The 23,256-nt window shown below is 35.6% G+C and overlaps 1 protein-coding gene and 1 non-coding gene across 2 annotated transcripts in view; both read right to left on the bottom strand.

Moving 5' to 3' along the window:
• LMBRD1 (LMBR1 domain containing 1) overlaps positions 1-23,256 on the bottom strand; it is a 56,303-nt gene that overhangs the window by 2,640 nt on the left and 30,407 nt on the right. The window contains exons 8-14 of the mRNA XM_087718918.1: positions 22,584-22,709; positions 21,360-21,512; positions 18,760-18,824; positions 16,252-16,354; positions 15,449-15,553; positions 12,457-12,606; positions 10,933-11,011 (exon numbers count right to left, since the gene is read on the bottom strand). Coding sequence (XP_087575044.1) covers positions 10,933-11,011; positions 12,457-12,606; positions 15,449-15,553; positions 16,252-16,354; positions 18,760-18,824; positions 21,360-21,512; positions 22,584-22,709 — 781 coding nt within the window. The remainder of the gene's footprint in view (positions 1-10,932; positions 11,012-12,456; positions 12,607-15,448; positions 15,554-16,251; positions 16,355-18,759; positions 18,825-21,359; positions 21,513-22,583; positions 22,710-23,256) is intronic.
• On the bottom strand, positions 147-278 carry LOC148045208 (small Cajal body-specific RNA 15). Its single transcript, XR_015697225.1, has one exon.

The raw sequence follows: 23,256 nt of genomic DNA, 5'->3' as shown, positions 1-23,256 counted from the left end.
ATTTATATGCCGCCCTTTTCCCCGAAGGGGACTCAGGGCGGCTCACAATCCAAGTCAAGGGAAGGGGTACAAATAAAGAATAAAAAAGACGAACAAAACAATACACAATTTAAAAGCACAAAAGTGTGTTAAGGAAAAAAAATAGACATTGTTGGCAAATTGCAGTAAGGCTTAGCTACATTCTGCAAGCAAGGCCTTGTTCTTCTGCCATTTCATTTAGGAGGATAGTATCAGTAGAATCAACTGACTTCACTGACCCTACTTTCTTATTCCTCCAGAAGAATTTAAGAATGTAGCTTATACATGCTAAGTGAGTAATAAAGACACAAATACACATTTGTTCTCAAACACACAGATCTACAGTACAAGTTTAATAGTTAAGATGCCATTTTATAATTTGCAATTCCCTCTACTGGGAACTGAACTTACAGACTACTGAACTTCAGATTACCATTTGCAGTGCATTAGCTTTAGGAGCTATCCAGGCCCTGGTGCTTAACAGTGTGGCAGGAAGAGATATACAGAATCTATCAGAATGGTGTGGGTGGAGCTACACAATTTGGATGTGTGTGTATGTATGCATATATATACATACATACATACATACATACATATATCTGTGTATAATTGTGTACACATAGACAAAATCCAAATTTACTTAAGATCTCAGGTAGGTACATGTGTTGCATTATATTATGCCCCTGCATTTAAGTTTTTACATGATTTCCACCACCACTGGAGTGGGGTTTGGGGTCTGGGAGTTCAATTCTCGTCAGAGGGTTTGATATAGACCATCTAGAATTAATACAGATCTCCACAATTAATGCTGAATTAAGTCACATGCATCATCTACAGTCTTATTTTCATAAAATCGTCGAGTTGGAACAGACCGTATGTTTCGGAGTATAAGACACACCGGAGTATAAAACACACCAAGGTTTTGAAGAGGAAATTTTTTTAAAAAAATAGGGAGGTAGATAGAGGGAAAGAGGAGGAGAGAAAGAGAAATACAGTAGGTAGGTAGGGAGAGAGCGAGAGCAGTTAGGTAGGTAGCTAGATAAAGGGGGAGATAGAGAGAGCAATACAGTAGGTGGGTAGGGAGAGAGAGTGAGTGTAGGTAGGAAGGTAGAGGGTTAGAGAGAGAGAAATAAAAGAGAGAGAGAGAAAGAGAGAGAGAGAGAGAGAGAGAGAGAGAGAGAGAGAGAGAGAGAGAAATACAGTAGATAGGTAAGGAGAAAGAGTGTAGGTAGGTTAGTAGGTAAAGGGATAGAGAGAAATAGAGAAATACAGTAGATAGGGAGGAAGGGAGGGAGAGAGAGAGGGAGGGAGGGAGAGAGAGAGAGAGAGAGATACAGTAGGGAGGGAGGGAGGGAGGGAGAGAGAATAGATAGGTAGGTAGATGTTTCCAGGTGTATTTATCCATGTGTTGGAGAAGGAAATAGCTGACAATCTGCAGCACCTAAGACTTTGTTTCTGCTGGCACAGCACTTGATCAATCTAATTCTCATCAATCAGTTAAAAAGCTTTCCAAAAGGGAAAAAAAAGTTTTTGCACTCTGCAAACCTCCCCAAAACGGCCAGTTTTGAGCGAAAATGGACCCCTTTTTTTGAAAAAAAGAAAAGAAAAAAAAGAGAGGTATGAATAGCCTTGGGGGGCTTGCAGAATGCTCCTGGAGGGGATGGGGTCCCCAAAAATGAGCAAAAAATGGCCCGTTTTTCACAAAAACAGACCCTTTTTTGTCAAATAAATTGCATGTATAGCCTTATGGAGGCTTATAGAGTGCTGCTGAGGGCTGGGGCCCATTTTTTGCTCATTTCTGCCCCCCCCCCAGCCCCCAGGAGCTCTCTGAAAGCCTCCATAAGGGTATGCACGGCCATTTTGGTGAAGGGGCGGGGCTTCGGGAGGCAAGAAATGCTGTATTCGATGTATAAGATGCAATCAGATTTTCACCCTCCTTTTTGAGGAAAAAAGGTGCATCTTATACTCCAAAAATACGGCACCTTGAAGATCAACTAGTCTAACCCCCTGATTATGTTAACCATCTTTTTATATTATTCCTTAATGCTATCGTCACTGAATTAATTTCAACTCAAAACAAATGAGTTGCTGCAGCCTCAACTTTTGTGACAGTAGTGAAAAAAAATAACTTTACAACCAATCCTTGCAGTAACAAACTTCAAAGGTCTATACAGGTAGTTCTCAACTTGTAGCCACAACCGGGACCAGAATTAAGTAAATCCAACTTCCCCCATTCACTTTGGCTTATCAGAAACTGGCTGGGAAGCTTGGTAAATGGGGGGGGGGGGGGTTGTCAAATGACCCCAGGACACTTCAAATGTTGTAAATACATGCCAGCTGTCAAGTGCCTCAATTTTGATTATGTGATGGTGGGGATGCTATGATTGTTATAAGTGCAAGGACCAGTTGTAGGTCATTTTTTTCAGTGCTGTTGTTAACTTTGAATGGTCACTGAAGAATGAAGTAAGACGATAACTATTTGTAAAGCAAAGGGAAGTTGAATTTAAGATTATAAGCACAAGCACAGTTTTCACTTAGCAACTGCTTCACTTAGCAACTGAGTTGCTGGTTATATCTGTGGTCACTATATGAGGATTATTTTATTCAGTATCCTTTTGTTTCAAGCAAATCCTAACTGGTTTTTTTAATGCTCTAAAATACATCATCTATCGGGGAAAAGAAAGAAAAAAGTTTGCCTTAGTATGAACAAGGCAAATCAAGAGCAAGTTGCTTTGGAGATGATTGGTGTTATTATGAATTGGAAATTGGATTGGAATTGGAATTGGAAAAGTTTATTTATAGGCCGCCCTTTTCCCTGGGGGGACTCAGGGCGGCTTACAACTCATAGGGAAAGGGGATACAAACAATGACACATAAGCACAATACATAATTAAAAGAGCACAACATTCATACCATTCGGGTGGGGATGGATTACAATCTTTAGCCCCAGGCCTGACGGGATAGCCAGATTTTAAGGGCTGCGCGGAAGGTCTGGAGGGTGGTGAGGGTACGAATCTCCACGGGGAGATCGTTCCAAAGGGTCGGAGCTACTACCGAGAAGGCTCTCCTCCGCGTGGTTGCCAGTCGACACTGACTGGCAGATGGGATCCGGAGGAGGCCTAATCTATGTGATCTAATTGGTCGCGAGGAGGTAATTGGCAGGAGGCGGTCTCTCAAGTGCGCTTATGAGCGCACATAACAAAAGCAAGAAAGCATGACCCTACTGAACCTTCGCTATGCTCTGTTAAATAACCCAGAAATCCAAATTAGCTCTAAGGTTGAGAGAAAACGCCTGCGTTAAGATCACCAACAGAGTTTTGCATTTGAGAATTGGAATGTACTTCTCTTATGATTTCTATGGATTACACAGAATTTCTCAACTATGTTTTCAAGTACCATCCAGGAAAGAAAAATAAACTGCTTGGAAAACCCAGCAGAAACCAGTACAAGTACGTCAGATGAAAGAGAACCTTCCTTTAATTTAGCCTGTGACCGTTCCCTCTTGAGCATTTTGCTGCGATTTATAGAATGAAAGAAAGCAAGAGTGGGAAAGTCATCAAATCCAACACCTTGTCCGGTGCAAGAATCTCCACCAGATGACCTTAAACACTTCTGGTGAAGGACAGACCGCCACTCCTAAAGCAACTTGCTCCTTTGTCGACCAGTTTTTACTTTAGGAATATTTCCTGATTTTCAGCAGCAGCTACCGCCTTGTAATTTAAAGCCATTGTTTCTTACCCTATCTTCTGCAACAACTCTGAACATTTCTGCACATGGCAGCACTTCAGATACTTGAAGACAAGCTATTATGTGGCTAAACATACTCAACAACAGGCTAAACATACTCAACAACACTTCACAAATGTTTACTCTCAGATCCTTAATCTTTGCTGCTCTCTTCTGGATCCATTCTTCTATGACTCCAGTTTGATAACTGCTTCTCTCCGTCCTGTTTCACATTTTTGTGTCTGTCTGCCAGACCCTGCAAGCCACCTCCATAGAACAAGCAACTCCAGCATCCGCCTACTGCCGATCACCTCCACACGACCCATTAGATCTCATCGTTTAGGCCTCCTCTGAGTTCCATCCGCTGGCCAATGCCGACTGGCCACCACGCGGAGGAGAGCCTTCTCGGTGGTATCCCCGACCCAATGGAACGATCTCCCCGTGGAGCTTCGTACCCTCACCACCCTCCAGACCTTCCGCACAGCCCTTAGAATCTGGCTATCCCGTCAGGCCTGGGGCTAAAGATTGTAACCCGCCCGAATGGTATGAATGTTGCGTTTTAATCATGTACTGTCTTATATGTAAAAGTCTGTTTTCCCCCCTTCCTTTGGATTGTGAGCCGCCCTGAGTCCCCCCAGGGAAAAGGGCGGCATACAAATAAACACAAATAATAAATAAATAAAATAAATAAATAATTCCCACGATCAAGTAGCTTACAAATTAAGTTGCTGACAACATTAAACACTTATGTTGATCAGAGCCCGACATGTTTTAGAAAGAAATCTGTCATAGCATAATATCATTTCAGATTTTTTTCCCCCTTTTTCTACCAATTAGCCAAGAAGAAACTCAACTTGATTATCTTTTAGCTTCACTTAAACAATGAAGAGCCAAAAGAGGAGCAAGAAACTGTTGCCATGGGGATATAGCGCACCCACAGTACTGATGCAATGGGAGTGTCCTGTAAAGCTTGACAAAAATAATCTAAGGTCTTCTGTTCCTTATTCACACCAAGATAGATATATTTTAAAGAAATATGTAATTGGCTTTAACACATGCTAGAGATTATATACAAACATAGACAGGTCAAAAAAAGTAATTAAGTTAATTCCCAGACAAGATGGTTTTGGAGAAAGCGAAAACCTATCCTGTATTTGATTAGCAATCTCAGCAAGATCCAAAGAAAAAGCTGAAGAGCTATTAATAGTTTATCAAGCAAGGTTTGTCTAAAAATAATTTCAATGAATCTAAAGTTAAGTAACACATTAAAAAGGCTAATTATTTATGTGCTATTTTCTTTTAAATTGAGGGATGATATTACAAAGAATCACAAATGAATATTTGTACCTTTAAGTACCTTGTTTTTGGAAACCTTTTAAAATCAAAACAGTTTTCAGTAGTAAAGGTACCATACCAAACATGTTTCAGGAATCATTTGGGAAAAATATTTAATCCTACCAGGAGTTAATCTCTAGGTAATCTGGATCCTTCTTAAGCCCCAACAAGGATGGTTAGGCGCTAATATTTGTTAAGATTATTCTTAAAGATAGAAAGTTCTTACATTGATCCAAAGTCATGAAAATATTGTATCAAATATGTTTTTTGTTCCCTTACTTCAATGATGAGGCATGCTGGAAATGTACTGCAGAAATACCATTAAAACAAATAATAGTTAAAGATGATTTCATTTTTTTCTTTAATAATAACCTCAAACCAACTAATATGGAATATATGAAGATATATCAATGTATTTATATATTTCACAGTGTATTATCTGAATTGTAATGTACCAAATAACATTAAGTAATTAATATGGTATAGGTAGTCCTCACTTATCAACAGTAATTTGAATGGGGAACGACATTACTAAGCAGCCAGGTTTTAAGGTGCAACATCATGTGATTATATTGAATTACAACAACTGTTCTGGAAATTGTTATTAGGCGAATCCTGCCCAGTTCCAGTATCTTCCTGTCATGTGATAAACCATTTGTGATCCTTTGCCAGCTTCCCTGTTGACTTTAGTTCTTGGAGTGGGTGAAGATTGCAAATGGTGATCATATGACTGTGGGACACTGCAATGTTGTAATTGAGAACCAGTTGTCTGAATCACGATCATGTGACTACAGGAATCCTGTGATAGCTACAATTACAAGAACTTGACTTAAGTACGCCTTGTTCAGTGCCACTTTAACTTTGAACAATCAACAGTTGCTGAACAAATGGACAATAAATAAGGACTACTTGTAATAATTATAGAATCTCTTTGGATGATCCAAGGACTTTAAAAAAGGGGTATTCTTAAGTATTCAATCAAATCTTTTCCCTAGAGATGTTTCTGAGGACAAATGGGCAGTTATATAATTCAAAATAAAGTTATTCAGAGTTGCAAATATTTACAAGAAAATATAGTGGTACCTTGGTACTCAACTACTTTGAAACTTATTGAATTTGGTACTCAACGCAGTTTGACATGAACATTTTGTCCTGGTATTCGGTGTTGTTTGGTATCCAATGCAGAAGCTATAACTTGTCAGTGTCAGCTATGTTATTCCTTATGGGAAAATTGTGTTTGGTACTCATTGTGTCTCCTGGAACCAATTAAGGATGAGTACCAAGTTACCACTGTATATATTTCACTCACCAAGGGCATCAACTTCTAATTCATCCATCTATGACCTCATTACTCTATTTTCCAAGGTCAGTGATTGTATCTTATGCCAATGACCTCACATCAAACATGGAGATGCCCTTAGTCCAAACAAAAATTTCCTCTTTATTAAAAAAACCCTCACAGCATAGACACCCAAAGAAAATTAACAATATTTGCTGTAGAATTGTCGACATGCCTGAGATTAAATACTGAACTAGTTCATACTATTAAATTACACCACATGAAATCCTCTTTCCCAATAATTTAGATGACCTCTTAAAACATTTCTATTTCAAAAACCCTTTAGTTTGCTTTTTTGCTATTCTTATTTATTATTAAATGCAGCACTTGCCTTTCTGCTTATATAAGCATTCAAGGTATATTATATACAATAGATAATACACATTTTTAAATTTGATCGTCAAGTCAACACATTACAGTAGGTTAACTATCAAAATACTTAACAATTTAGAGCTTGAAAAAGAGATGTAAAAACACATTTCTTAGTATCTGGAAAGTGGGACTCGCACACCTCTCTTTAGTCAATGCATTGTGGGAACAGCCGCAGCGGAGGCACCATTAAGGGGATTATGCTGCTAGTTGAAGTAACTAAGCAGATTTATATAGACTATCTCTCTACAAGATAATTTAAATGGGTTCTCACTCTTATTTTACATTTCAAGCTTGTAAACTACCTTGAAGGCCACTTTCAAAGCTGAAAAGGGTGGCACATAAATAAATAAAACGTGTAGAAAAAAGCCCAAAATATAAACTGAAATCTAATTCTGCAGCGAAGGAGCTTTATTATCCTGAGCCAACTACTATGCTTTATGTGATAAGAAATAACACACAAGAAAATCAAAGCAGCATATACCATGCCATACGCAACACCCCCCCCCCCCCGGCTGATTATCTGAATTAAAGAAAATGAACAGACCTACAGATAGTTCTCTACGGTAATCTGACAAAACAAATTATAGTTTATTTTTTGGACCCATTTGGTCTTCACAAGCCAGGAAGAGAAAGAGCAAATATGGTTAGAGCTGAGAGAAGAGGAAAAGGTACCTAGGCATGGAATGAATGAATGAATGAATGAATGAATGAATGAAGGAATGAAGGAAGGAAGGAAGGAAGGAAGGAAGGAAGGAAGGAAGGAAGGAAGGAAGGAAGGAAGGAAAAAGAAATCCTGTTTAAGGTTAAAATACTAAAGTCACTTGATAATCAGCTTGCCCAAGCAGCATTAATATTTAAAGGAATCCACATTTTCCACCAGATCTTGTCTGTTTCTTGTCTTCAATAGCTTTGATTCATACTAGCAAATTTAAAACTATCACCTGAAATCCCAAATAATTGAGAACGTAACTGCCACTTTCTATAGGATAAAAATGGTGCATGTATGTTCAGAAATGAGACCAAGATATGATCCATTTAAAATGTCTACTATTAAAACTGCCTGCCTGTTAAAACTACTGAGAGAAACTGACTTGGTAAACTTTGGGTTGATATTGGTGGATGAGATAAGATTTTCTCCTCCATTGACTCCAAGACAGTTCTTTTCATAACTAGATTATTTCTTCTGTCCTTCATTATGAAGACTACAACGAATGAGAACATTGTCTCAGCTCACATACACTTTTTAACAATTCTCTTCTGCTTTAAAATCTAAGAAAACATATAATTAAAGAAATATTATGTGCCCTTAAAGGACACAATTAAAGCTAAGCCATGCTGAAAATAGAAGAACTCCATGGGATTGACCTACATTTAAACATTACATTTGCAGCTTTTTCAAAATTTAACAGATAAATGAAGCTAAAAGACAAGTTACTGCATTTTTTCAATAGAAAAGAGGTAGATACTATATGCTAATGAGTATAAATATCGAAAGGAGAGCTTGTTTTAGATATAAGAGGGAAATGTTCTTAATTTCAGTCATTATTATCCTACAATAATTTTTATGTGGCGTTCACCAAAATTAGATATGCTTTTATACTGCAGCAAGTTGAAGTGAATCTAAAATTATATCAGGGCAGAATTGCTTCCATCTATACATTCCACTAGAAATTTTGTGTTCTATGAACACAGTGATATTTTTTCTGAAACATTAGCAGTTTTTTTTCAGAATTGAAAATGACTATTTCTGTGGTAAATTCAAAATTATTCTGTTATAAAAGTGCAAATAATGCCACTTTCTAATTTTAGAAAATAACTGTATAAAGTGACAACTAAGGATAGTCATACTAATATTTAAATATGGCCTTATACGTCTGAATAAAAAAAATATTACAAAAGTGACATTTATTTTTAAATTTGTTCCTTACTATATTTATAATAGAATTCCCCTCTTTTACATCTGCAGCAGATATTTTACTTTATTGATTTATAGAAATACCACACTCTTCAGGCCCCTTGACATTTTCATTATAGATTCCTTTTCTTGCCAATTCTTGATAGTTATAAAATTATAAAATTTTAGATTAGTTTAATGTCTTTTTTTATCTGAACTGATCCCACCCTTTTCTATTTATTAACAATACCTCTGTGGGACAGGGAAAACTGAGACTAACATCTGAAGGTAAATGCAGCGCTGAGGACTAGAGGTTTGCTTTACAATTTGCTAACTTTCCAGTTTAAAACCATTTTCTTTTTTGCAGATTATTTTAAACTTATTATCACAATAAAAAAAATATTTTGCACATTCTTATACATGGTGTGAAACAGGGAATTAATTTCCTTCTTAAAATATAGGAAAGTGATGTCATTCCATGATGGGCCTTCAGAATAAACATTTTTCTCCTACACAATGAATTACATAGTTTTAATTACCACAGGATATTGTGATGGCTCACAACCAAAGTTCCTTGTAAGTTCCTATAAAGAACATTATAAAAATAAAGAGTAGCTGTAATCACTGAACAACACTTCCAAGTGTCAGTGGCATATTGCTCAAATGTATCATTTGTTGAAGAATAGAGGGAGATAGTTATTTCTGCAAGCATCAAGTTAAGCACGGTGGGAAACGGGATGCTAGGATAGAAATGCTTAGATCTAATTCAGCCAGGTTTCTCTTCTATGGGAAGCAATATTTTGAGAAATGTAGTTGCCATAACAACCTCTTTTTAATATTACCAATGAAACTGGAATTCATGTACAATCACATCACTAACATTCTTATTTCTAATACTCTTCTGTCAGCATAATCTCATAATCAATATATATATTATATATATAAACTGGAAGCAGGATATAAATTAGAAAGTAAATTGGACTGCTAAAATATACTGTACTATAGAACAATGAGCGTATTTAAGAGAACATTCTCGCTGAACAAGGAGTTACAGCCACAACAATTTATTATAAATGAATTAGTGTGTCGGGTTTTTTTTTTATTAAAGAGTCCTTCATCTCAGCCCTTTTTTTCTTCCCAAAAACTGGTGGGTAAAGTAATAAACTATCTAGTTAGTGGCCAAATGCTCATCTTCACGCCAAAATACTAGTCTAGTCATTAACACATTACTTAGAAGTAGTTCTACTGACAGAAAATAAGCATCCTTAAGATTATAGTCACAAAAAATGGCAAAAAAAGAAAAGAAAAAGACTGACACATTTTTTCCAACAGCCTTCTGGAAATTATACACAAGGAATTAGCAGCCATTCTCTGCGGAAACAAACAAGCAAATAAACATAAACCTCTAGAGAGGAAGTGATAAATACCTTCTCATTCACTCATGATCTTCCTTTAAATAGCCTACCTTCCTAATGTATGAATTGGAGAGTACTTGAACATCTGGGCTACTTGAGAAAAAGGTAATACAAAAACAGCTGTCTGTGAAGGAACATCCTTCTGAATGTTAAGCTTGTTTAAAAACTGCCCAAGAGTGGGGGGAAAAAACACCTCCTGTTATTGCAAAATGGGCAACAGAAATAGAGAGATAATTTTAAGCCTATTTGAAAATAACAGCAAAATCAATATGGGTGTGGAATTTTGTTGAGGGAACTCTCTTTAGGATGGCTATTTTCTTAGAAAAAACATTGTGTCCAAGCATTAGCAAGTTTCTAATTTCAAACATTTGATAAGCAACTTTTTAAGGAATTTGATGGCTTAGGGTGAAACCCTGCGTATAACATCAGAATAGACCACGGCTGTCAAACTCCTGGCACATGGGGCGGATGTGTCATGGGCTGACCACATCCATGTCCAGTTTAGCAAAGGGGGAAAAAGTCCCGATATGTCAAGTGACACCCTGATGTGAGTTTGACACCCCTAGAATAGACTGTGGAAATAGAAAGAGAGTACACCAATAGATTTGACAATATTTTTATTTCTTAGAAATTCATGAGATAGGAGGTGTATCAAGATTGCAACCATAGTTGGGGACTAAGAATCAGATTAATGACAGCTGCAAGGCAAGTTCTGATAGTGATTGGTGAGTAGCTTTAGTGTCCTCCATGAAAAATCAATACATTCAAATATGTTAATTACAAACTCAGTTATCTTTCACTGTTTACTATAATTGGGGTTGAAGTTATCTCACCTTCAGGTGCATCTGCATCACAGTCTTTGGATGTGTATGTTGTTTCATTGTTCAAATGTCCTTCAAATGTCTTATTAGTCTGCACAAAGAAGACATTAATTGAGGGTTATTTCATAGTAGATATAAGATACTAATGCCATTGACACATCATGCATTTTACTTGGCGCAACAAGCACCATGAACCTTTTTTCTTTAAAAAGAGATACAGATAGTCCTCAACTTACAACAGTTGATTTGGTAACCATTCAAAGTTACAACAGCATTGAAAAAAGTGACTTATGACCGTTTTCCACACTTACAACCATTGCAGCATCCTCATAGTCATATGACCAAAATTCAGATGCTTGGCAACTGACTCATATTTATGACGGTTGCAATGTTCAGGGGTCATGTTTTTGTGACCTTTTGCAACTTTCAAACAAAGTCAATGGGGAAACCAATTTCAGTTAGCAACTGTTACTAACTTACTAATTGCAGTGATTCACTTAACAACTGTGGCAAGGAAAGTCGTATAATGAGGCAAAACCCATTAACAAATGTTTCACTTAGCAATAGAAATGTTGGTCATAAGTCAAGGACTACTGTATTTAAATAACATAACAGTATTAGAAAATTTACATTTCAATCCTTTACTATTTGCAATGCAAGCAGTTTTATTAACAATATCTAAACAGTTTTGACAACTTTCCATCAGCTGAAAAAAGATAGCTGCAATTTGTTATCAAGGTCAAATCCCTACCATGGAACTGAAAGAATGAGATCTGGGGGAAATGATATTGTTAGAAAACAGGATTGTTAGGATAAAAGGGAATGAGATAAAAGAGTATAGAAAAAAATAACGATGTCATCAAGGAGTGGTTGAAAATGCTTAGGAAAAAAAGTCTATTTTATTCAACATGATATATGTAACAGATTTATAAGCTTTGTAATACTGTGACCCTCCAAAAATATAAAAGTATAAAATAAAATACATATATGAAGATCCTCCCTCAAGAATAGAAGTAAAGAATTCATTAAGGCTAGGCCGGGGCAAAAAATAAATATATCACTTATACAGTGTAGGAAGAAGTATTAAGTTCTGTATGAAACCTATTTGAAGCACTTTAAAACATACATGCAATCAGACCCAAGGGCCACTGAAATAAAACTGTTTTGGGGGCCTTCCTGTACACCAACAGAATGGGAACACCTATGGGGCAACTATGATCCAAAAGGTAGGGTCACTATCCCCTAGCCAAACCTCTCCTGATATCCTGTGAGGGGGAGTGTGGAATATAGACCAATCACACCCTCAGTGTTAACAAAATTTTAGACACTGTTATGATATCGAAGGATAGAATTGGAAAAAAAGCAATGAAAAGGAAAAAGAAGAAAATAATTATATTCTTTCCTTCATATTATGAAATTACCACTATAATGCTTAATATATTACATAATTGAACACTATAGATTTATTACTTGAACTTGTTTCAACATAACATTTCAAAATGCATGATGGCTGACCGCAAAGTTCCAAAATCTTACCGTAATTAGATACTTCTGACTCCCATACATAACATACTGAGGGGCTAAACTGTAGATCATATAGCTGGTGTGAAGAACAATCAACAGAAGTATCATACAAAGGAAGAGAAGGGCTTGAGGTCGTGTCCTCCCCCGTCTGATCTTGAACAGCTAAAATTCAAAAATATGTTCTTATATTAACCCATTATGAGTTAGTTTTTGACATTAAAAGAAGAAGACTCTCAAGAGTGCAATTTAAATAGGCTATCTACTCTTTCATTTGCAATTGCTGCTCCAAATTTTGAAGAATTATAGGAGTTTACTATTCTATACAAACAAAGTAATGTTGGTGAATGGATGCTTTAACTCAGGGGTCACCAACGTGGCAAACCTGGCTGGGGAATTCTGGGAGTTAAAGTCCTGAAGACCTAAAGTCTTCAGGACCCAGATGTTGGGGGGGGACCCAGATTGTTGGGGGCAATATGCTGACTCTCTGTAAACCGCTTAGAGAGGCCTGAAAGGCCTATGAAGCGGTATATAAGTCTACTGCTATTGTATTGTATTGTATTGCATAAAGTCGCCAAGTTTGGAGACCCCTGCTTTAAATTATCTAAATATGTAATCATGTTAAAACATACCAATCTATAGGAAACTGGGTTATGCCATGCCAAACTATGAGTACATCCGTGACCCGTCAAAACCGCGGTCCACTAAAGCGCGCCCGATTAAAGCGCGTACCTGACGTCATCAGCAGCGCGACAAATACGACCGCGGAGAAAAAAGGGCGCTTTAAAAAGCGCTCTTAAAGCAAGCCAATTCACATAAAGGTAAGGGTTAGGTTTAGGGTTAGGTTAAGGGTTAGGGTTAGGTTTAGGGTTACGTTAAGCATTAGGGTTAGGTTTAGGGTTAGGTTAAGGGTTAGCGTTAGGTTTAGTGTTAGGTTAAGGTTTAGGTATATGGTTAGGTTAAGGGTTAGGCTTAGGGTTAGGTTTAAGTTTGGGGGGGTTAGGTTTAGATTTACGCGTTAATTTTAAGTTTACCGCTCACAGAGTGCTGTTTTCGTCGCGCTGTGATGACGTCACGTACGCGCTTTCGTCGAGCGCACTTTAGTCTACCGCGGTTTTGTGGTGGAACCAGTACATCTACCCTGGTGTTATATATTCTCATTCTTTTCTTCAGCACACATTATCCCATGTACTTAACAGGAAAGGACCAAACAAGGACAGGAAACAGCAGCAGCGAAGTAAGAGAAACGAAGAGAGAGAACTACGGCAAAGCATGAATGAAATAACTGGCATGCGGCATGAAATCTTATGCTTGGGTGATGTGGGCTCCACTGAGGGATTAAACTAAATGCTACTCATCCTTTCTGTGGAGCTTACAGTTTGAAAGGCACTTAAAATCATCTAGTCTTTTCTTCTGTTTTTTTTTAATCTTTGTAAGCTGCTCAGAGTCACTTGTTTGAGATAGGTGGTTTTATAAATCGTATGAATAAATGAAGAACAGTCCAATTTCTGCAAAACGCTGTTGCTGCAGCATGCAGTGTTTGACTGACTACTTCTAGAAAATAAGTCTCCATCTTTTTAAAGTATTTGTTGCAATGGGAATCAGCCCACCAGATAGTTTTACTTATAATCAATCCAATTTCCTGCAATATGTATTTCTTATTGCTGGTTTTAGAGCAGAGGTCCTTAACTTTTCATGCCACGGACCCCATTGAGAATCTGGTGAAATCTATGGGTCCTTTCCTAGAAATAAATGCATAAATAAAATATATAGATTTTAATAGAAAGCAAAATGTATTTGTGCTCAAATACCATTATCATTTTTTTTAAAACGTAACAAATGTATAATTTAGGTAATACAGGTAGTCCCCATCTTACAACCATTCATTTAGTGACTGTTCAAAGTTACAAGGGCATTGAAAAAGTGACTTTTGACCATTTTTCACACTTATGACTGTTGCAGCATCCCCATGATCAAAATTTAAATGCTTGGCAACTGGTTCATATTTATGAAAATTGCCGTGTCCTGGGATTATGTGATCAGCCCTTGTGACCTTCTGACAAACGAAGTCAAAAGGAAAGCCAGGTTCACTTAATAATTGTGGCAAGGAAAGTGATAAAATGGAGCAAAATTCACTTAACAACTGTCTTATTTAGCAATAGAAATTTTGTGCTCAGTTGTGGTCATAAGTTGAGGACTACCTGTTTATGTGAAAATACATTCATATTTTTTCCTCATCCAAATTCATGGATTCCCTGAAATCTACCCACAGTCTCCTGTACCCCATAGTGGACATTAACTACAGATTTTGAGTGGCTGTAGGACTAAAGGAAAAATGATGTACTGTCTCATCTATGTTTTAACCTTTCAAATATTTGAAAACAAAACCAATGACAATAGCTAAAAAGTATTTCTTTTAGATCAGGGACAAAGAAAACCGCTTAGACAGCGCTGTAAAGCATTATGAAGCAGTAAATAAGTCTAATTGTTATTGATAAAATTGTTTCTTTTAAAGAAAATCAGCATCTGAACATTCAATTTCTAGCAAGCGTCCATTTTCAAAGCAGCTCTGCTTAAGTAAAAACATATATTTAATAAAATTAAAAATCTTAAAAGTTAAAATACCCTGTACACAATGCTTTAAAACTCAGTCCATACGAGTGGCATATTATGAAATACAGTATGCTAAAACACTTTTAAAAATATTACTACTAATAATATATGTTTTAAAATTAAGCATTTAAATATAACAAAACTGCTGCCTAGTTACTATAGACAAATTCCAAGGCATTAAATTTCAGAATGATTCCTGCCTATGTTGTCTGGATGTGACGTGAAATGATTTATATGAGCTGATATAAAAGCTGACAAAACAGGTATTTGATTTAATATTCTATGTAAAACAAAGCTTTCTGCTTGTTTTCTAATATGCATTTGCAATGTTTTATTTATTTGTCTAGCATACTAAATTACTTGAAAAGTGGGTGAAAGATACAATAAAGTTTACCCTTATCCAGAAGAACCATATACCCATATTGCGAATTCCAGCCATTGAAGTAAATATGAAGTACATGATGATGGTGGTAATAAGAATATAATCTAAGGGAAATACCTAGAAAATAAATGCACTATATTTATACATCAGGAAAATGTTATCACTCTTCAGCTTTAAAATTTGAGAAAAACTCAAGCAATAAAATTATAAATAAAAATGTTACTAAATCCAATATATCCAACAATAATAAGACAATGACAGAAAGTAGTATTTTATCCCAATTTTTACAATATTAGTATCAAAATAATTAATAGAATTAAATGTGTTGTTAAACAGTCAGAATTGATATGTCCTCCCAAAAACTCTTCTGTGTTCAATACTTAGTTTATGGAAAGTGGGGTAATATTAACAGGGACCCTTAGTGGAATCAAGATCTTTATGGAATCAAGAGATTCCCAGCTCCAAAATATGGATAAATAGCAACCTAATTTCAACAAATCGATTGAAAACTATTTGCATGCTAAAAACCTGCCCCCATACCATCAAGATGCAGTCCAGCTAGAACAATTTAGTTTATTATATTTAATTTATGATATTCTCAACCAATAATAGTTTAATAGTTTTCAAAAAATAACTGTTATTTATTGGAATCAGAGTTTTCATTTTCTATCAATCATTCTCAAAGATGTATATACTATTTCATGTATATTATATTATTAACTCATTGTTTAATATTTCATTTGCTTATTTTTAAAACTTTTTATTTTATTAGCATTCAAGTCCTTAACATTCAGTAGAAGTGAGGTTTTACTTACTGTCTGTAGAACAGGTAACAACATATTCAATGGGTTGGTCAAATTAGTTCCCAGGATTATAAATCCAGAACTTATACCAGTAGAATGAAGTGCTTTATCCAAACTGTGAGAATTTAAACATAAATTGTTATTGCTTGATTTAAAAAAAAAACATTTTGAATACATTTTCTGTATCAAGTACATAAAACTAAAGATGCACATCAACATTTTAGAAATTATCTTATAACATTTGATAGTGATAATGATTAGGAACATAGAATTTTCTATTTTAAATTGTGCACAGATCAGGATTGATACTTGTACAGTGAAACCTCGGGTCACGAATGCTTCTGACCACAACCAAATTGGGTGCTAAATCCACTAAATGTTTTACTCTGTTCACAAACACATCCTCAAGTGGTGATCAATCATAGCCGCGATTTCCCCTGACACTCTTTTTTTTCTGTGTACATGCACAGTCAGTCTTGCTTCTAGTCACGACCAAATCAGTTGCCAATCAAAGTTCTGGAACGGATTATGGTTGTGACCAGAGGTTCCACTGTATATACCTTCTAAGGAATTTATACATTCAGAAAATGTACCTTTTTATTATAGAAAATTCAGGAGACTCATGAAGTAGACATTAATCTGATAATTATCACTCATGTTTACATTAATATGAACTGTTGCATTGTTGAAGTTCTCCAAGCTTGATTTGGGGATTGCTAATAAAATTTCATTACCCCACTAGGAAATATCATTGTACAGGAGTTTTGGAAAAGTGCAGATTCCCTGCCAACCAAAACCCTCTCTCCAAAACTCCTAAATTGATGATGTTACTAAGTAGGGTAATGAAACAACAATACTTACTACACATATCTGCTGTAATGACAATAAAATGAATTCTCTGTGAGTGCAGAATTTTATGGAAACCTTTTGCAAAACCAGAAATATATCTGGAGATTTATTTTTAAATTCTATGTATTATATGTCTTTTAAAATAGCCTCTGTTCTACTCTCAAAATATTATGCATTACAATTCACACTCCTCCGCTGACATCCTATATATTTTTGCACATTTTGTCGCAAACATCTGTTTTTAAAAAAAATCCATGTATTTATGCATGTCCACAGTGCCAATAATTCAGGAATAATCCTCTAAAAACACTAGAGCCAGGAGAGACATATATAGACTTTGTTTTTTTCCTTTGTCAATTTTCATCTCATCCTTTCATCTGAATATATATGAAATAGGGACATACAAACTTGTTCGTAAGTATGCCTTCAAGTCAATATCGACTCCTAACAACTGTCTGGAGAAGTCCAGGCGGTTTTCCTGGCAAGATTATTTTGCCCTTGCTTTCTCCTTAAGGGTAAGAGTGAGTGACTGGCCCCAAAGTCACCCAGCTCATTTTGTACCTAAATGGCTCTTATGCAAAAGATACAGATTTGAAAATGGTTCCAGAGAATTTCACAGTGTTCCAACCACTCTCCAGTCGATTCATAATCTCTTTTAGGCTATAGCTTTTCAGGATTGTTCAGCTATATCCAGAATAAATCGTCTAGTAGCTTGAAGTGTCTCTATAAATGAAGCAGGGGATGGGTCAACCCAGAGTACTTCAAGCCATTTATGGTCTGCAGCATTTAGTTTCAGAGAGTGACAAAACACCACCAAAACAGAATAGTCCAGAATGAGAATGTGTCATTCCCATGATTTAAATAGGAGCTACAACAAATATTCAACAACAAACAAATGAAGAAACAATGATTATATTACCTCTATCAAACTGTGTTTAAGCCATATAGCATTTGTTGTAAAAACAACAAGATAATTGTAAATATTAGTTCACAGAGCGATAAGGATATGGCTTCTAAATAGCTACTTAATACTTTTCCATTATCAGTGAAATCTACTTCCCCAGCAGTTCATTAGAAAGCCATTAAAAAGAAACTAAGAAAGTCTCCATCATAACATATTGGGAGATAAATTGGCTCTAAATTGAAAATAGTTATTTGCTAAGATTTCTGTATCCCTATCCCTTTCATCTCATGAAATCTTGTTAAAGCAGTGTGAGAAAATCTTATCTGAAGAAATACTTTCAGTATTTCAAAAAGCTTGCACCAAGGTAGGACATTAAACTTTTTCTTCATGTGTTTACTTGAATGTATAAGGAATTGAGAGCATATTAAAATATGCTCAGCACACTGGTCATCCACTTTACTTTCTGTAATATTCAAAGGTCTGAAGAACTGTTTGCTTAAATTTGAATAGTACAGCCTTGCAATCAATTCGTCTTTTGATATGCAAACAGCTGATTTACATTCAAATAAACATCCAAAGGTATTTTCAGTCTTCTGTGCTAAACAAGACAATGGTGGGTATGTGGCCCATGTTCTGTTCATTTTCAAGCTCACAAGTTTCTGGTGAACACCTGATATGGACATATCATATCAAGTATTGGCCCAAGTCTGGCTGAATGATTTTCAGTAGATACATTTTAAAATGAAAATCACATGTTATATACTTACTTCGACAGGAAGAGAGAAATAGTGAACAGCAGAGCCACAAGTATAAAAAATATTCCCCATACAATCTGAAACACAAGCAAGTTTGAAAAACAGTTTAGCACATTCTCAACAATGCATAGTTTGTTCTGCTATTATTTAATGAGATAAATATGAGAAATTTGTTAACGGGGCATTTTTCCTCATAATTAAAAATGCAGCATCTACATATTACCGAAGCCTTTGCTAATAACACCAGAATCTACTTTGAATTCTTCAACACATATTTGCTCATGCAAAACAAAACAAGAAAACTAGAAATATTATCCTTATAGAGATTCAAGACTACAATTGAAAATCGAGTGACATAAGTTAACCTGAAGGCTTCAATTCATTTTCCGAAAAAGATTTTTGTCCAGATATAGGACAAATTAATTTGTACAGATGATTATTTAGGAAAAGATCTGCAGAAATGACAATGTACGTTTAAATCTTTGTAAAAAGTGGAGAAAACAACTAAAGCACATATTTATGTATATTTATTATTCTAGCATGTGTAAACCATCTAGTTCATAGTCTTAGACAAAAGATAAAGCACATAAATACATGTTCATATAAGGTGCCATTTCCACAAGTGAGAAAAATTATTTTAGACATAATTGCTGCCTACCAAACTGAGTTCATTTTTTAAAAGGACGTCTTCTTTAAATAATTAAAGCAGTAAGATCAGAGCTCAGTGCAAGGTTGGAGTCTTAATGTGTCTATACATGCTGCAAGAGAGAATCATATAAATTTAAATGATTTGGAATAATGTATTATTCTGTAATAAGATCCTACTTGTGTTTTAATGTTTTTGATTTAATACTCAATTTTATGATTCTCATTGTTCAAAACAATATAAAGCCTATTTAAATACTGAACTTTGTTTACATTACAGCTGTTGCAGCTGTAAGATTACTGCTAGTTACCTACAACATTATACCATTATTTACAAATACTTTATTCAAACTCTTGACTCTGATCTTTAATACTGAATAAATGTAAGAAGCCTAGACAACTGCAGTGTGCTAAACAAGTTCCCAAGTTTTTGGAAAGACATACATTTGACCTACATCTTGGCGAAACAATTTTCATAAGCTATGTATAACTTTCACCAGAAAGAAATTATTCTTATAACAAGACTTTTTTGGTGGAAATTTAGTCCCAATATGGGATTGAACTTTGCTATCTAACATGCCTATTACGAAGTAATGGTATTTTTTCAGCATCATTTGGGTGCAATTCCTTTTATGGAAATGTAAACTCCCTAGTGTGAAAAGATACCAACAGAATGTTTCTACATTCTGTTGGTATCTTTTCTCTTTCCACATTCATACCCTGATGGTTTTATAACACTAAATTGAATTTGTTGCTTATTTGTTCATCCTGCAAGTCTGTTCACACCTTTCTCCTCTTGTCTACCCCGTTTTACATTGATCCATTATTTGTCCAATTGTAATAGTAACTTAAACCATAAATCTCTCTCCAATTTCAAAGTTAGTCTGTGTGCTTGCTAAATAGAATGTGACCCTGTGGCATTACACAACCGTATGAGACACTACTCCCAGCATATTTAATGGGAGCCATTGTTCCAAGTAAATCAACAAACGAGAAGAATCAAACTGATGCGTGCTCTCATTTAATACACTATATTAGAATTATCCCATTCTCCATATCTCGATTATAGCTACAGTTCTGAACCATGATATATTTTAACAATTGCACATGGAAATATAGCAAAAGGTTATCGATGTATATTGTATATGTACTGATTTAGCCAGCTCAAAAGAATTCCTTCGCACGATATGCTGTTTCACATGACTTTTTCCATTATAAAATACTATAATTATTGAACATCCTAATTTAGCTTACAGTAATTCATCAAACATCATTCTATTTGCTTACATTTAAAGAAGTGAATATTTTATAAAAAGGAGGGGAGGGTGTTGCAATTTGGCAAATTCAACACAGTTGCCCAAATTTGAATTAGCAGAAGCTATCTCTAGATCTGTCTTCTAAAGAATTATATGCAAAACATCTCAATGGATGGGTTTGCTTGAAGCAACAAGGCTCCCTCACAGCTTCTAAGCAGCAAATCAGAATGAGGAAAATCATTTCAGCCCAGCTTTCTCACAGATGCCCAGCTAACATCCAATTTATTTTGCAGTTTTTCATGTAAGCATTTATGTTTACAGAACAGGGAGTGCTCACATTTATGAAATACGGTAGCTGGGATTAAACCTAGGGGGCTGAACTCCCCAGAAGGATTTTCAAACCATTATTACATTCTTGGCACAGTCATTTATTTGTCCACTCAGTTTTCTTTCGAAACATTTTGTTGATTCATTTTAGTAGAAAAATATATTGCTTGCTGACACATCACACTCAAAGTATGTTTGGCCATGAGATCTAAGCAAAAACCTCAAAAATATATGGCTCTGCTTTCTCTTATGTTGTGGAACCAATAGAGTCATTCTGATCTTCTGAGTTGAGTCTGTCTCTAATAACATGAACATTTTATGAGATATTGTAGGACTTCAATATCTTTTGGTACGAACAGAAAAATACAAAATAAGGGTCTTTACTTTTAGGGGTCTCATGGCACCACAGAATTTTGTCCAGCAGCTTTTCTCAACGTATTCCAGACGCCGTCCTCTTTTGCGAAGGCTTCTTAATTTGTCTTCAAGCTGTTGCAGCATTTGCCTGTCTCGATTTGGTAAAGGCCGACCATCTCTGCACTATTAAGGAGAATTATAAGAAAAAGTGCAACATTATTATATTAGTATTACAATCTTTTTGTTTAATTCCAATCATTACTTTTGAAAAATGAGTTTGAATTTCAGTTTAGTTCAGTTAATTTTAAAAAATCTTTAAAAAAATTAAGAACTCGTTTCTAAAGGGATGGGATTTCCAATTCAAAAGTACTGTAAATGAAATACTTTATTTTTTGGAGTATAAGACGCACCTTTTTCCCCTCAAAAAATAGGCTAAAAATCTGGGTGCGTCTTATACACTGAATACAGCATTTTTTGCCTCCCAAAAGCCCACCCCTTTCACCAAAATGGCTATGCATAGCCTTTAGGAGCCTTGCAGTGTCCTCCTGGGGGCTGGGGAGGCAGAAATGAGCAAAAAATAGACTGTTTTTTTGCTCGTTTTTTTGCCCCCCCATTCCCCAGGAGCACTCTATAAGCCTCCGAAAGGCTATGCATGCCCTTTTTTTTGACAAAAAACAGGCACGTTTTCATGAAAAATGGGCTGTTTTTTGCTTGTTTTGGCCCCACCCCATCCCCAGGAGCATTCTACAAGCCTCCTAAAAACTATTCATGTCCTTTTTTTGAAAAAAATATGGAGCCGTTTTTGGGACGTCTGCAGAGTGCAAAACCTTTTTTTTTAAAAAAATATACCTCTTCAAAACATTGGTGCATCTTATACTCCGAAAAATACAGTATTATGCCAAAATCTGAGAGTTTCATCTCTTTTAATACAAACTTCATTTAAACAAACAAAAACTCCTAAGCAGAATACAAATCAATAATACAACGAGCGATATATAATAGAGTAGTAACTTTTCATAGCTATTGAAGTTATCAGCAAATTAGATACTTTATTGAGCTACTAAAATGTGAATGAATGAAAATGAAATCATACATGAATACATATTGTATTTTGAAATAATGAAATAAAATTCTACTTTAACATACATTGCATTTTTCATGTGTCCAAATTCCAGACTAATAATGAAAGTTAGATGATCTTGAAAAAGCATGGAATTAAAGTCCTAAAAGTAATGAGTGAAAGTAGCACCAAACCTTTGATTTAATTCTTTGAATATTTTGCTCAACATCTTCAATATCTTCAGTGTTTTCCAAGCGTTCATAACTAGCATTTCTTGTGCCTTTTATAAGGTTTAGAGGCAAAGCAGACATACCATAAGCCTGGAGAAAAATGAAACAGAGCATTAACTGTTTCCAACATTTCTAAATGATCATCATAATCAGTTCAAAATCAATATTTTAGTTCTAGTATCAAAATGTTGCTTTCAAACTTATTCTTTTGTGACCATTTTGTACCAAATACTCACATAAAGCATAAAGACAGTTTATGCTCTCTCCTTACCAGGAAGAAGAGTAAAGTACAGGATACAGAATTCACCCAAAATACTGGTAAAAACTTGGTTATGTAAAAAATAAATAAACCTAATAAGAAGAGATAAAATTAAATGGTCTACAATAATACATTATTTGGAATTTATATGCACTAATTACAATTGCATGCTTGTTTCCTTAAAGACCAATGAAAGAAGGAATATAGCAGTGGTGGCAAACCTATGGCACATGTGACAGAACCATCTCTGTGGGCACACAAGCCACTGTGTTTGGGTCTCTGCCGTGCATGTACAGGAGGCGTGGGGCATGGGGGGGATTGGGCGCATGCACAGGGGACATGCACGCATGCGCAGGGGGGCAGGGCACATTGCATTTT

Source organism: Thamnophis sirtalis, unplaced genomic scaffold, assembly GCF_051295495.1.
Source record: "Thamnophis sirtalis isolate CommonGarterSnake01/CBP01778 unplaced genomic scaffold, rThaSir2_p1.2 scaffold_6, whole genome shotgun sequence".
In the NCBI taxonomy this organism is placed as follows: domain Eukaryota; kingdom Metazoa; phylum Chordata; class Lepidosauria; order Squamata; family Natricidae; genus Thamnophis; species Thamnophis sirtalis.
The sequence above is the reverse complement of the archived record's forward strand: the minus strand, read 5'-3'. Positions and strand labels throughout refer to the sequence as shown.